General features: G+C 41.8%; 1 protein-coding gene and 1 long non-coding RNA gene across 8 annotated transcripts in view; one reads left to right on the top strand and one right to left on the bottom strand.

Moving 5' to 3' along the window:
* The window catches only part of TNFAIP8 (TNF alpha induced protein 8), a 183,902-nt gene that overhangs the window by 90,035 nt on the left and 77,885 nt on the right, over positions 1–15,982 (bottom strand). The window contains exon 1 of one of the 7 annotated variants that reach the window (XM_001152429.8): positions 1,032–1,460. The exons of the other annotated variants lie outside the window; for them this stretch is intronic. Coding sequence (XP_001152429.1) covers positions 1,032–1,062 — 31 coding nt within the window. The 5' untranslated portion in view covers positions 1,063–1,460. Of the gene's footprint in view, positions 1–1,031; positions 1,461–15,982 lie in introns of those variants that run through there. 7 annotated transcript variants of the gene reach the window in all.
* Positions 1,369–8,712, top strand: LOC104006532 (uncharacterized). Its single transcript, XR_680281.5, has 3 exons — positions 1,369–1,455; positions 2,784–2,895; positions 8,008–8,712. It is a non-coding gene; the product is annotated as an uncharacterized LOC104006532 (long non-coding RNA).

The raw sequence follows: 15,982 nt of genomic DNA, 5'->3' as shown, positions 1-15,982 counted from the left end.
CAAAGCTTTCCTCTGGGAGGGGAATCAGTAAAAGGCAGAAGAGGACAAGTTTCAAGGGCTCTTCCTAACTGGTGTCTACCAAATGGAGAAATGATGGGGCTGCTCCTCTGTCTGCCAGAACTGCTGTGATTGACTTGAAATTAACCAGCTTTCCAAGAGACTACATGAAAAGAAAGAATATTTCACAATCTTGAATAGTCTCCTCTCTTACTCTCTAATTTTCCCCAACCACCCTCACTCCCACCCCCCACTTACAAGAGAACTTTTGTATACATAAAGTTTCAAGGAACAAAGCATACAAACACTCACACACAAATAAACTCCCCAAACTAACACCAGCGTATAATTGTGTTTTGGTTGGAGCTTTTCCAGCCCTGTCACCCGTTCTCTGTTAGGAGTAAATGAAACCCTTTGCTTTTGCGAAGTTAGAAACAGACAAACTCTTCTCAGTTTCAAGCTGCACAAGGACCCCCTCATATCTTTCAGCCCCCTCAAACCCCCAACGAAATGAACTCACTGCTGAAAACCCAGCAATGAAAAAAAATTAATCTATTTCTCAAATACAGATTTTCGCTTCCCCTCACTCAGCTTCCCCTTTTAGCCGGAAACATATAGCGTTTCTAATTTCTGAAACCCCTTTTCAAGGGACACTCCACTCAGGGCTCTTCCAGGGATCCCGCTTTCAGTCTTTCTGATGCAGGCAGGCAGCCCTTTTCCAAGCACATTTTGCATTCTTGGAGTCCAAGTGGGGCTCTTTCGTTTCCAGAGAAAGCTAAAAAGCAGACTTAGTGGGCTGGCTGAACTAGGTCCGACTTTTCCTCCCCTCCCCTCTGAATGGCTGCGGGGGGAGAAGGGAGCCCAAGATGAGACCCGGGCTCCGCTTATCCAGCTCCGACTTGGCTTCGAAGGCGCAGGGCAAGCGGACAAAGTGCCCACCGCTCACTTTAAAACTCCCATCCGCTTCTACCACTGCCTTCCTCCAAATTCCTCCGCAGAACTTGGCCGGCCCCCAGGAGAAACCAGAATCCTACCTTCCTTGGATTCTTCTGCTTCGGAGTGCATAGTGTCAGGATAACCAGCTGCAGGGGCGATTACCGCTCACATGTACTCGGACAAGCCGCAAGTTCGCTCTGCAGCGAAATCCGCACACGACGGAAAATAAAAGGAAGAAAGCCACTAAAATCAAAACCTCCCCGGGGCGGGAGAGCGGGTTCTGGTGCAGGGATTTTCAGGGGGAAAGTTCTGCAAGAGTGACGAATCGCGTGTCAGCTGGGCGGCGGGAGTCCGCCCCCGGAGCCGCGCGCTCGGGCCGGCAGCGGGGCGGAGGCGACCTGGCGGGGCTGGCTCGGCCCGGGCGCACGCAGGTGGGGCGCAGGCCCAGACGGCAGCCGACTCTCCCGAGACACAGGGCCGAGAAGAGCCGTCGGCAAACGCACCAGACGGGCGGAAAAAAAGGTATAAAAAGAAAAAAAAGTCTCATCTCAGAGCACACTGTAGTTTTACATAAATAGTAAATGCATATAGGGTAGAACCAATGCCTCTGTACTTTTGGATTACATTTTTTGATGCCCATTTGACTTTGTCTTGGAGTCTTGCACCCCAAAAATTACGGATTTTAAAGCGGCTTTGGTATGTTATTTTTGTAGGAAAGTCGCATGGATATCGTCCATGGGGTTGCAAGGACCAGCTTAAGAGAGCACAATTTCACAAGTCCCAGAGCGGGGCCTTTTGAAGAAAGTGGAGCGGCCTCCACCCTTACCTTTGCACAGTAAAAGCAGACGGGGCTGCTTACTCATTCAGTATAGCCCCGGGCGAGCACTGTTACTCCAAGCACAGACCGGGCACTCACTGCTGCAGTTACTCCAAAGGGCCTTCCTCAGGGGGAGAGCACGGTTCCCTCCCGGCTACCAGCAAAAACTGGGGATGAATTCCTTCAAAATGCCAAAGGGGAGGTTTTCAGGATTTGAAATGCTGATAGAATAAAGAAGCCGGACAGCCTTCACAACAGATCTCAATTCTGCCCCCGGGTCTGGCCCACAGGCCCCTACAAATTGGCTGAGAGGAAGTCCCCTTAGCTCTGTGGAGCCTTGGTTTTCCCTTCTGCAAAGCGGGGACAAGAGCTGCCACTGATAGGCCTGTCTTATGGAGGTATTTTGTAGAACACTTGTTTTATCGCCAGTCTGAGGCAAAAAGTCCTCAAATAACATATCTGAAAGATCCGCTTGGAAATTATGAGAAAAAAATATACTTTTGACAAATTTATTTTCCAGTTCGTTTCTTTTTCTTTGTTTCCGATTTTATATAGGCAAAAATCAATAGAAACACTATGGCAAATTTAGTGAAAAGAACATACAAAAGACATGGATTTAATGAGTCTGAACTTAAATCCAGTTCTGCCATTTATCATTTGTATGACCTTATGCAAATTAACCTCTCTGAGCCTCCAGTTCCTCATTTGTAAAATGAAGATAAAAATACTATTACTTACTTCACAGATTTATGTCTGTATTAAATAAGGTAATATAAGCACAAAGGGATTTGAAAACCATAAGGACTACATAGATTATTACCATTGCACCATTAAAAGTAAATTTTTATAAAAGATACTCTTGGGTTTTATTTCAGTATTGACTTTGAACAGAAAAGAGTGCTTATGCTATTCACAAGCAGTGAAGGCTATTATAAATATTAATGTAAGAGGTCTAGATATTAAATCACATCCTACTGCTGAGAGATTCTAACATGCCTAAGATTCTAACATGTTATCTCAATTTCACTGAAAGAGCAGGATGAAGGGAGGAAGATATAGCCAGCCAGAGAAGGGAGAAGAGGAGAAACATCTGGAAAATATCAGTGTTGCAGAGCCTCCCGGAAACTGACCTCGCCACCGAAAGGGTAACAGACTGCACCCTTCCGAAAGTCACAGTTAACTTCATGGTCCCCTCTGCCACACATCCTGAGTCAGGAGCTGCTGATATGTATACCTTGCACTCAGTAATCTCAGACTTATGGGGAGATAGACTGAGATGAGGATGATTCTGAACCCAAAGAAATGCTCCCTCACCAGTCACAAGTGGCTTTTCCTGTCCTGCCCAAGTCAACATTCTGCCCCTCTCTCCCTATACCATCTATCCTTGCCCTTCCTCACTGCAACCCAGATGTCCACAGATAGTCCACAAGAGATCTTAAGGGATCTCACCAGGGCTGTGTGCTACACAAGAGAGCTTCCACTGATCTATAATTGGGGTAAAGCAACACCTTTTCAAGGTGATGATTATGCAAATCCAGACAACCCAAATTTCAGGCCCAATCTGCCTACAGCAGAATTACTTTCACTCTCTTCTTTTAGAAAGTACCCTTACAAGAAATATTTATTAAATGTCATTTTGCAAGTCCAACTGGGGACAAACCACATAAGATATGTTAAAATACATGTCCTTTAATGTGCTACTTGTTTTACAACTGCTGAATGAATAGTTCAAGCGCTCCCACGTCAGCCTTATAATTCATTTTAGATTCATGTTAGCTTCGTTGATCTTTGAACATTCACCATCGGCCTCAGGAAGCCTGGAGAGAAACTTCTTTTGTATTTAAATGCAAGCAAGCAGTCACCTTGGGGAAGAATGTTCTGTTTCAGCTCAAGAGCAATGAATGCTCAGCTTATTTTAAAAGGCTTTATGTGAATAAGTACATTCCTCAGTCTCCCGTATAACCTCAAAGCCATCTGCTCTGGGCAGGCTGCATTGCCCCATACCCCTACCCTGCAACATGGTGACAAAGGGCAGCTGATTCTCTAGGGCTCCCCTTGGCCTTCTGCTGCTCTCAGATATGTACTAGGTCATCTTGATTTTGCCGTGCTTTTATTCAAAAGGGGATAATTTACTTCTTAGCCCCAGTGAATAATGGTCCAGTACATCATAATGATTTGTTATCTCCTGTAGGTGGGACTTGTTGATTCTTGTATGTTTAAGAAACACCCCAACATCCTTCACATGGCAACATGTATGGAAGTCATACCAACAAACTATTACCGCCCGCCTGATACAAAATTGCAACTAAGTTAGCAACACTTCTCATTTAATAACAAACTGTACTTAAATTTAAATACTGTGTTGAACTCCTACAAGTGTCTAATAATGGAACTCCCACCTTTTGTGTCAAGATGGAAGAATGAAAATGGTAGCTAAGATTCTGAAGGTTTATTCATTCATTGAGGTATAATCAAATATTTGTGTGTGTCATATGTAAATTGACCCTACTCACCTGGGGCTTATTGACATAATTTTGTTAATTTGACCACAGACCTAAAGAACTCAACTTTCCAAGTCACCTTGGTTCTAAGGAAGGTTTATTAACACCAACTCTCGACTGAACTTTATCACAGGGCAGCAGAAAAATCTCTTTCCAAATTATGCCTTAAATAAAGCTGTTAAAAGAGTTTTTTTTAAAGGCCTGACTTTTAGGCCTTTTGCTCACAGCTCCCCAGATGTCTGTTAAGAAAAGGGGAGATCAGTGAGTTTTCAGACTCACACAAATTAGAAGGCCAGCCGGCAGAACTGGGAAGACAAGGTACCTTTTAATTAGGAGGTATCAAATATTCCACTCACATTCAAGAATGTTATATGTTCTCTGCAGTGAAAAATATGAAGCACCTCTGTAAGCTAGTTATGGACCTATAGCCTCTAGTTCGCAAAAACTTCAGGTCACCAAAAGTGGTCATTTTTTTTTCTATCCTGCTGAGGCTGAATCTGCTTCCTTCAATTTGACTTTGAGACCTTCTTCAACTTCTCTTGTATCATTTTTGTCTACACCCTTGAAAGCCTTCGAAGGCTTCCGTGATCTATATAAAAAGTTGGCTGTCACTCCTATTTCCCCATATGCGGGAGAGATCTGTGTCTTGGTCTCACCTGGTTAGGCCTGTAGGCTTTGAGTTCTTCCTATTATCCTCAGACACATTTACATTTACCCTTCCATAACACAAGTAAGCCTAAGTGGGTATCTCTCCATGGCCTCTCCCTGGCCCAGGTTATTTGGCTCTCTTAGCCTTAAGAAAATGGTATTTATGGCCGGGTGCAGTGGCTCACCCCTGTAATCCTAGCACTTTGGGAGGCCGAGGCAGGTGGATCACAAGGTCAGGAGTTCGAGACCAGCCTTGCCAAGACAGTGAAATCTCATCTCTACTAAAAATACAAAAATTAACTGGGCACAGTGGCAGGCTCCTGTAATCCCAGCTACTTGTGAGGCTGAGGCAGAAGAATCGCTTGAACCCAGGAGGTGGAGGTTGCAGCAAGCTGAGATCGTGCCACTGCACTCTAGCCTGGGCAACAGAGTGAGACACCATCTCAAAAAAAAAAAAAAAAAAAAAAAAAAGAAAAAGAAAAGAAAGAAAAAAAAAGAAAAAAGAAAATTGTATATACTAGAATTGAAAAAGGGGATGCTAAAATGACAGTGGATTTATACACCTTTGCAGAAGGTCAAGCTCTGTGCCTCAAGTGGCCTTAAGTGCTGAGTACAGATGCTCCTCAACTTAGCGATGGGGCTACATCAGGATAAAACCATCATAAGTTGAAAATATATTTAATACACCTAACATACTCAACACCATAGCTTAGCCTAGCCCACCTAAAATGTGTTCGGAACACTTACATTAGCCTACAGTTAGGCTAAATTATCTAGTACAAAGCCTATTTTATAATAAAATGTTGACTATCTCAGGTAACTTTTTAACACTGCACTGAAAGCAAAAAAAGCAGAATGGTTGTATGGGTGTTCAAAGTATAGTTTCTACTGAATGTGTATCACTTTTAGTACAATACAAATAGAGTAAGGCTGGGCACACTGGCTCATGAATTTAATCCCAGCACTTTGGGAGGCTGAGGTGCAAGGATTGTTTGTGGCCAGAAGTTTGAGACCAGCTTGGACAACATAGAGAGACCCTAACTCTACAAAAAAATTTTTAAAAGGTTAACCGTGTATGGTGGTGCATGCCTGTAGTCCTAGCCACTTGGGAGACTGAGGCAGGAGGATCACTCTTGCCCAGGAGTTCAAGGCTACAGTGAGCTATGATCATACAATGAATTCCATCCTGGGCAACAGAGTGAGACCCCTCTCTCTACACACACACACACACACACACACACAGAGTGAGACCCCTCTACACACACACACACACACACACACAAATACACATAGAGTTAAAAAATTGTAAGTCAGGGACCATCTGCACTGGGATAAGACTGGGGAGGCTGATGTGGGCTGGGGCAGAACCATGTGAGAGGAAGATGCTGAGGATGAGTGTGGAGATGAGGGAAGGAGAAAGCCACTGGTGGCCAGGTCCTGGGAGTTTGAAGTTATGGGTAATCCCTCTCCTCAGTCTGCCCAGTGACTTCTCCCATAAATTCTACACCTTCACTAATGCTCTGGATGTGAGTGCCTAATTCTGAGAGAATGGGAAGAATTGCTGACATCGGAGATGAGCACACACAGAGAGACAATAATACATCTGGGATGTGCTTGTTTCCTAGGCTTTCTAGGTGTATTTCTCTTCTAAGAAATCTTCCTTGTTAAAAAGCTTTTAGCAGATGATAAAACACAAGCATACTCTCCAAATCAGGTCAGAAAATATTATCTGAACAATTTATGACCCACGGTCCTTCTTTTATAACACAGTCATTCCTCAGCATCTGTGGGAGATTGGTTCCAAGACCCTTGAGGATACCAAAATCCAAAGATGCTCGTCTCATATAAAATGGTGAAGTATTTGCATATAACTTACATATATCATCCCATATGCTTTAAATTATCTCTAGATTGCTTATAATTCCTAATACAATGGCTACATATCACTTCATTCACGTAAATTCAACATAGTAGCGGCAAATTCAAGTTTGGCTTTTTGGAACTTAGTGGAATTTTTTTTCCCTCAGAATATTATTGATCTGCCGTTGATTGAATCCACAGATGCCAAATCTATGAATATGGAACGCACAGATATGGAGGGCTGGATGTACTTAGCAATAATGTCTTGTATTAGGTTTTATTTAGACTCCCAAATTAGCCCCCTTGGGTCATCATACTCATTTTACAGATATGTAATTAAAGAAATGGAGGTTACATGATTTGCTCAAGGTCACAAAACTAAGTAATAATGTTCTTTAGACCACAATGAATGCAATCTAAGCCTCCTGTCTCCTATATCCAGACTTCTCACTGTATTAAACTGTTCCTATAAAATCCAAGTCCCTTATTTTGCAGAGGAGTAACTCAAAGATTGCTAATATTGGGAGGTCCCCATAGAGTTTATGGCTGGCCATGGTTCTAGCGTTGAACCATCGTCAAATCTCTCTGTTCAAATGATTTGATCACAGCCTTAAACTGAAGCCATTCAATTCCTGATATTCAATGCTTTAAATATGCTATAAATTCAATAGCTTCTATTTATTCAGCTGCCTGAAACTATGAATCTTTTTTTTAAATCAAAAGTTCAGTAAGGACCTTAATTAAAAGTTCAGTAAGCCTCATCGGATATGGGCTGCCAGGAGCAAGGAAAAGAACACCAGACTCAATTTGGGAGACCTGGCCCTGATTACTGACACCCGCATCAGCGGAGCAAGCACTGGCTGTGCCTCATTTGCATTAAGATGGGTTTTCTTCCTATTCATTATTTCTTCATTTTTCCTCTAAAAATAGGCAAAGTCATTTAACCTCTCTGTGCTTTTGTTTGCACATCTGTACAATAAGAATGACGTCACTTATTTAACAGGGTTGTTATAATGATGAAATGAGTAAAGAACATGATGGAACACTGAAAATCATGAGGTTCCCCTCTTCACTTTTCCAAATATAATCATGATTAAGGCCAGATTGTCCCAGATTGTTTAAGAGTGTCTATATGGAGGCCCTAAATGCTGGCTCTGTAAATATTCCAGATAGGTGTGGCAATTTAATGTGTGTGGTCTAGCAATGGAAAAGGAAAACAAAAGGGCTGAATTTCTTTCCTGTGCTCAGGTGAATGGGGTCAACATGGAAACAGCATGAGAGGGGCCACAGAAGGGATTCACCAGGAAGAAGAGGAAAGGCGGGGCTGAGGTGGCCAGGACAGCACGACATCACATCTGACCAAGGCATCCTCAGCCTTCCTTCAGAAAAGCAGCAGAAAGAAAAAGGGATCAAAAATCACAGTGTGGAACTCAGGCTTGAAAGAAACCTTAGATGTTGTCTATTCTTTTTTTTTTTTTTTTTTTTGAGATGGAGTTTTGCTTTTGTTGCCTAGTCTAGAGTGCAGTGGTGCAATCTCAGCTCACTGCAACCTCTGCCTCCCAGGTTCAAGCAATTCTCCTGTCTCAATCTCCTGAGTAGCTGAGATTACAGGCATGTGCCACCCTGCCTGGCTAATTTTGTATTTTTAGTAGAGACAAGGTTTCACCATGTTGGCCAGGCTGGTCTTGAACTCCTGACCTCAGGTGATCCACCCACCTCAGCCTCCCAAAGTGCTGGGATTACAAGCGTGAGATTCCGTGCCCGGCCAGAGATTGTTTAATCCTCTACCTGGCTGGTGAAGCAATCTCCTATCACATCACCGGCAACAGACATTCATCCAGAATTGCCTTGACAAACTTTACTACCAGAGACAGCCTCCTTGAAAAAACAACTCCATTTCCATCCTAACCGTTAGAAAGTTCCTGTGTATACTAAACTAAAATTCAAGTCTAAGGGCAGTAATTGTCAAATTATTTCCACTCTAACCACTGCCTTTACTCCTTACAGCAAGGAAATAATTTTGTGATGAGATAAACATAGGTTTTTAACTAAATTTTATTTTCAACAACCTAGTGGAGACCCCTCACATCGCCTGGCTGATGTAGCTGAATTCAGTGTGAGACAGTTATGCAACTTTCCAGTGCTTGCCACACATCTGCTATTGATTATCGTGAGCATTCAGAAGCAAGCAGCTCTGCTCAAGACACCCAGTGATAATCTTTCTCCTCAGTGTGCTCACTCCAAGGGGGCAGAAAACAATGCCAAGACAGGTTGAGTAACGGGCCCTACTTGACTGTATTTGAGCAGTTAAGAGCTTTATTCAAGTTTCTGAACAAAATTTGAAATGTGAAATGCACAAAGAAGACAAATGTAGTACTCCATTTGTGGAATCTGGACCACAGACTCCTGGTCTGAGATCTATCTGAAAGTCTAACCCACTTCTAGTTGCCATAATTTGATTTTGGCATTGAGTTTCTGACATGGGTAGAATCTATTAACAATTGTGCCAACTGATGACTGCTTAGGAGACAGAAAAGGCTGACATAGGCTTGCAGTTGAGAGTAGCCAAGGCTGACACTCAACAGAAAAACTCAGCAGGTGGTGAAAATGTGAACTGAAGCAGAACTTATCCAAACAGGGCTTCAGGGAAAATGGGAGGTTATTTTTGCAGGTAGCAGTGAAAGGCATGCATCAGAAGTTTCTCCTCTTGAATAGGTCAGGTTACAAAATTTAAGGTACTCAGCCTCTCCTTAAAGAAGAGCTGCAGAAATATGTACTAGTTATGATTCACAAAGTTGTAGGCATCATGAAAATGAATGCGTTTTCTGAGAAACTGCTCACCTGAACAATATGCTAGCCTACCTAAAAAAGATGATATTAAGTCCATAAATTTCCTAGTACAAACAGGAGATCTAAAATTCACCAACCTTTTCAATCTGAAGTCTGTTTCAACAGACATTTTACTACTGAACTCAGCAAAGCCCCATCATATGCCGTTTAATTTTCTCAATTTCCATGATATATAATCAGCCCATATCAGATAGAAAGAAATGATCTAAATGGGTACATTGGCTACCATTCCCCCTAATGATTATATGCTGCAGAGTAAGCATGAGAAGGAGCTGGGAATTTGCTGTTCCCTCTCTCCCTCTAGTCTCTGCATGGACTTTTACACTGTGAGCATCTCACACACTGATAATGAATGTTGTGTTTAAGGCAATGTATTGTTTCATGGCAAAATGCCTCAAAGACATGCTAACTCTAGTATCTGGTCTTAAAGAAATAGCAACCTGTTTCAATGCTAAGGAAACAGTGGGAGTAAGTCTTATACTTAATAGGAGATGGTATATCAGCCTCCAACCTGGTAACTTCCTAAGAGGATTTTTAAAATAATACTGACCCCATACAATTTTCACTTTACATATTACTCGTAGTCTTAACCAAATTGGCATCTTACAATCTCATATGTTACAGTGATGCAGTCAAGAGTTGCTGAAAAAGACATGATTTTAGTTCTGAGGTCCCCAAATTATGTGCCAGTGTACCTCAGGGCACTACAGCAAATTCACAGAGGTGTGCAGGATATTTTGTCTTTGAGGGAAACAAAGCAATACACAACATTTCTCAGATGCTTGCATGAATGACTATTTCAAGCGAATTCACAGTTTAACATATTGTGTTATTTTCCTTTTGATGATGTCATTTCTTTGCAAAGCTAGGTTGTTGGTGGTTGCTGTGATAAAAGGCAAGTATTAGTTGAAATGTGATGTGGAACAGGAAATTAGGGTATTGGGATTCAACCCAATTTCTAAGTTTGAGGAACTGTAATAAGTTTACTGCCTCACAGCTCGAAATTCACCCTTCATTACTCACTATGTGAAGACATAGAAGGGACCTTTACATATTTTTTCTTTTGTTAGCTGGTACCATTCTAAGCTTCATCAGTGGAGAGTACTGTAGAGACATTACAGAAAGAAGCAGTTTTCCTTCCTGGTTCTGGTACACTCTTTCTGCAGGCTGCTGCAAACACGCATGGCTCCTAGAGTATCCACACCTTCTTCAGCAACTGGCTCCTGCTGAACATGATGGTCAGCACCTCCCAGCCTCCAGCAGCTTCCACTGGCATCCCTCTCGGTTGATTTTGCAGCAGAGTGCATCCAATGAAAGACCTCCACATGAATAGCTTTCCTCAGCATCTTAGAGGGTAGATTTCTAGCGAGTTCTGCCAGCACAGCACCCCAGTGACTTCTCTGCCAGCCCAGGAGCCACAGCAGGCCATGACCTCTCCAGCAAGGTCTGGAGCAGAGAGAAGCATGTGTTTGGGTGCTCTATCAGACCCACGGCCCACGGGTAGGGGCTGCTCCTTATATCTGCTATTCCTCTGTTATTTAAAGTTCTCTTTACTTCCTATTAGCTAGTCCCCATTATAGTGAACTATTTCTCTTTTTCTTAACAGTTTTCTTTTGTATTTTTTAAAAATTGTGGCAAAATACATATAGTATAAAATTTACCATCTTAATAATTTTAAATATACAGTTCAGGAGAATTAAGTACATTCACACTGTTGTACAATCATCACCACTATCTATCTCTAGAACTTTTTTCATCTTGCAAAACTGAAACTCTGTACCCACTGAAGACTAATTCGCCATTCTCTGCTCCTGTCAGCCCCTGGCAACCACCATTCTACTTTTTGTCTCTATAAATTTGACTACTCCAGGTAACTTACATTCAGTGGAATTAAAGAGTATTTGTCTTTTTGTGATGGCTTATCTCACTTAACATCCTCAAGATTCATCCACATGGTAGCAGGTCAGACTTTCCTTCCTTTTTAAGGCTGGGTGATATTCCATTGTATGTGTATAACACATTTTGTTTATACATTCTTCTGTAGATGGATACCTGGATTGCTACCACCTTTTGGGTTTTGGTTTACAAATATCTCTTTGAGATGCCTTTTCAATTCTTTTGAGTATATACCCAGAAGTAAAATTGCTAAATCATATGGTAATTCTATTTTTCATTTTTTAAGGAACTGTCATATTGTTTTCCTAGCTAATACTTCTTTATTTTAAACTTTCCTTTAAATTACTGTGTACTTTATATTGTCATTAGACCCTGACCAATATATGCAATGCCCAACAGGTACATACATTCCATTAAGAAATGAAGAGTAACATAAAAACATTATTTTTAAATATTTCAATATATATGTATTATTTTGTACAACTACAAAGTTATCAATACAGAAATACTAAGTTGTTTGGAACTAAGTACTTAACAAATGAAACTGCTAAGTATTTCTTTTGTCCTAGAAATGGCATGAAAAGAATTACTGAGACCACTAAATTACTGAGACCACTAAGGGTGCATGAGCCAAGAACATTTGGAAGGCTCTGCTCTAGCCTACATGTTTCCAGCTGCCATTAGGACCTGTCTGCTTGAGTGGTTCCTTAGGCTCGCCCTATCTAGGGGTATCCCTGAAGGCACAGATGGAGCCTTAATATTAACCGTACTTAATATTACATTTCTTTATAAATTTTTCTCACTTAGGCACTGGGGGCTACAAACCTTACAATTATCTTTGACTTATGCTGCTCTGTCTCCCCTTATTTCTAATCTCACATCAAAATGTTTCCTGGATTGGCCTTTTTTTCTCTCCATTCCTGCAGCAGTCAGTAAAGCCATCATCTCTAGTTAGCATTGCCTAACAGATTTTAAGCTAGTTTCCCTTAAACAAGACCGTGGGTTGAAAATTCAAATGCTCACTGAGGCTCGAAATATGTTAATTCATACCTGCCACACAAGAATTGGCTGCCTCAGTCCTTGCACCCATGAAGGCAACACCAATAGGACAGGCTGTGGGTGAGGCCCCATTCCCAGGATGCCAGCTATTACAGTGTGGATGTTTGTCCCTTCCAAGCCTCATGTTGAAATGTGATGGAGGTGGGGCCTGATAAGAGGTGTTTGGGTCATGGGGGTGGATCCTTAATGAATGGCTTGGTGCCCTCCCCATGGTAATGAGTGAGTTCTTGCTCTATTAGTTCATGCGAGAGCTGGTTTTTTAAAAGAGCCTGGTATCTCCTCCCCTCTCTCTTGCTTCCTCTCTGTGTGACACATCTGCTCCTTCTTCACCTCTGCCATGAGGAAAAACTTCCTGAGGCCTCAACAGAAACTGAGCAGATGCTGGTGCCATGCTTGCATAGCCTGCAGAATCAGGAGCCAAATAAACTTCTTTTCTTTATAAATTACCCGGGTTCTTCTTTTTGGCAATACAAAACAGACTAATACACCAGCTGAAGTACCAACTTCTCACTCTCAAAGAAAGCAATGGCAATGCAAGTGAGTGTGAATGATGCTACTTGAGGCAAAATCATGAATGTGCGCCCACACACACGTAGATATGAGTGGTTTGAAAAGGAATCATTCAGAAATTTTTGACACTTGTTTTCATTAACTGGAAATTACTTGAGACAAACCTTATGATGAATCATGACACCCTGTGTGGTCACACAGCGGGGGCAGCTGCTGCTGGTCTATTTTTTCAGCTGTTATATCCGCTTTTTACCCTACCCAAAGCCATACTCAGGTCCCAACTCCTCTTAAAAGCCTACTGAAACCCACAGTGGACCTATACTTCTACAGTGAACTTGTGCTATACTTAAAGTTGATAATCTTGATGTTAGTTGTCTTCTGAGGCAGCTCCATAAGCTATTTAAAACACAAGATTATACCTTGCATTTGTTTGTTCTCCTTTCTAGAGCATACAATGCATGCTGGACACTTTCAAAGCACTATATAACTAATAAAATAATCATTTAATAATTTCATAATACTGAATTATGATAGCATATAAGAATAATCTTAATCTCCTCTTCCCCAAAAAGTACCTTACAAGAAACTATGTACATAAATATCTGCTATCTTCAAAGAAAGAAAACAAGACAAGAAAATTTGCATGGCATCTGCAGAACCGAGGTTAGTAATTTTCGACAATCTATAAACCTATCAAGTTTACAAAAGTTCTGTCAGAAAAGGAGCCAAGAAAGAAATAAATCTGACAGCTGCAAACCTTCTGTTTTACAACATGCACAGAATGGACGCACTTCCTTCGACATCCTTATAAACAGAGTGCCGAGCAAATGCAAACATCCCCGGTAGAAGTCCAGTGGACTCCAGACTTAATTAATGGATTGTGCTTATCTTTACAGAGGCAACCTTACTAGCCACCTATCAAACCCACCACAATTGCTTTAGGAACTATTAATAAGATGGATTGAACAAAATTCCATTTCAGTTGATGGCATTTCCAGGGCAAGCAAGACACCAGCAGCGGCTGCCCACTGTAAAAGAGCAGCAATCTCACCATCCTCTGATTGGAAACTTTGTTTCCTTTAAGTTAAGAACTAACATCCGGCACTGGACCACCTGAATATTTAGACTAATAAATCCCAGATGGGAATTCCAGACACCTCTTTGCTAAAGACATGCAGGCGATAAACATTCTATTAAGCAAGTCTCCTAGGAGTGAGCTTCCCTTCAGAGACTGTTTTCATTTACAGCATACTGTGTTTTCTAAAGCCAATTTGGGATCCCTCATTGCACAATGTGTAATTAATTTTGTCATCTGTTTTTTAATGGATGAAATTAATCTGTGAATGTAAAAAGGTAGCACCTTAGTTGTCCCTAATATCTTGTTATTAGATCAGAGAAAGACAAAAGTATACTATTTGGCCATAGCCCCAAATTCTGAATCAGCCATCCAGTATAGAACCAAACAATGTATACGCTTATATTAAGCTATATCTTAATATCCTAGAAATAATAAGCATAATTTATCAAGCACCTATTATGTGCTAAGTACAATTGTAGGCACATAATAGAACATACCTCTACTCTTACTACGTATCAGCATAGCGGTGTTTTCCAGCTCATGAAGTGCTGCTGCATACGTTGCCACTAACCCTCATAACAATCCTATAAGGAAGGTATCTTGGGAATAACTAACTCTGTTTGCTCCTGATAAGGATACAGATCCTCAGAGAAATCAAGTGGCTGGCCCACAGTAACTTGGATTACACAGTAAGCTAGGATTGAGTGTGAGCTGAGAGTAACTGTGGGTCTTCTGACCTCACTCCACGCTATATTTTCTCTACACTATGGTGTCTCTGAGCACAGCACAAAATTATACTTCAAGGCAAATCTGCCATATGCCCCAACAGAATAGGAAATAAGAGCCGGGTGGCCAGGCATGGTGGCTCATGCCTGTAATCTCAACACTTTGGGAGGCCAAGGTGAGTGGATCACTGAGGTGAGGAATTCGAGACCAGCCTGGCCAACATGGTGAAACCCCATCTCTACTAAAAGTACAAAGTTAGCCGGGTGTGGTGGCGCACGTCTGTAATTCCAGCTACTCAGGAGGCTGAGGCAGGAGAAGTGCGTGAACCAGGGAGGAGAGGTTGCAGTGAGCTGAAATCGCGCCACTGCACTCCAGCCTGGGCAACAAGAATGAAACTCCGTCTCAAAAAAAAAAAAAAAAAAAAAAAAAAAAAAAAAAAAACAGCCGGGTGTGGTGGCTTATGCCTATAATCCCAGCTATTTGGGAGACTGAGGTGGGAGGAACTCTTGAGCCCTGGAGTTTGAGACCAGCCTGTGCAACATAGCAAGACCCCATGTCAAAAAAAGAGAAGGGGTCAGGCAATAACAGAAGTAAGGGAAGTCAGAGGGTAGTCCTGATTGGGAAACTCTGAGCTTGGCTGACTTGGGGAAAGAAGGAGGCAGACATTAATAGAAAAGGGGAAGTCCAGAGGAGGAACAGGTGTGGCCAAGGGGGAGGGCAAGGAGCTCCACTTCACACGTCTAAGCCTGAGGTCTCAGCGGGGTAACTGATGTGGAATGAGCTTGAGCATCTTCTATCAGATCTGTTTCTCACATAGCCAGAGCTCTTCCAGGAAGCACTGGGTCTGCTATAAAGCCCACAGTCTTCAATGAAAATATTTCTAAAACAGATTATGTAGAATATCTACTCTTAACTACATGAAAGCTATAGAACATACTTTTTAAAAAAGACTGTTGTTAATCACACTGTTCTATAACATACATAGGAACCTACATTTGCTCACTAAATCTGCCTAATAAAGTTGTGCTTTTTCATTGCCTTTACACCCAGTTAACAATTTCTGCCCAATTTCAAGAGAGAAGATGCATGTGATCAGGATTTCAC

The sequence above is a fragment of the Pan troglodytes genome, chromosome 4 (genome assembly GCF_028858775.2).
Source record: "Pan troglodytes isolate AG18354 chromosome 4, NHGRI_mPanTro3-v2.0_pri, whole genome shotgun sequence".
Classification (NCBI taxonomy): domain Eukaryota; kingdom Metazoa; phylum Chordata; class Mammalia; order Primates; family Hominidae; genus Pan; species Pan troglodytes.
Note: the sequence above shows the minus strand (reverse complement) of the source record. Positions and strands in the feature narration are given on the sequence as shown.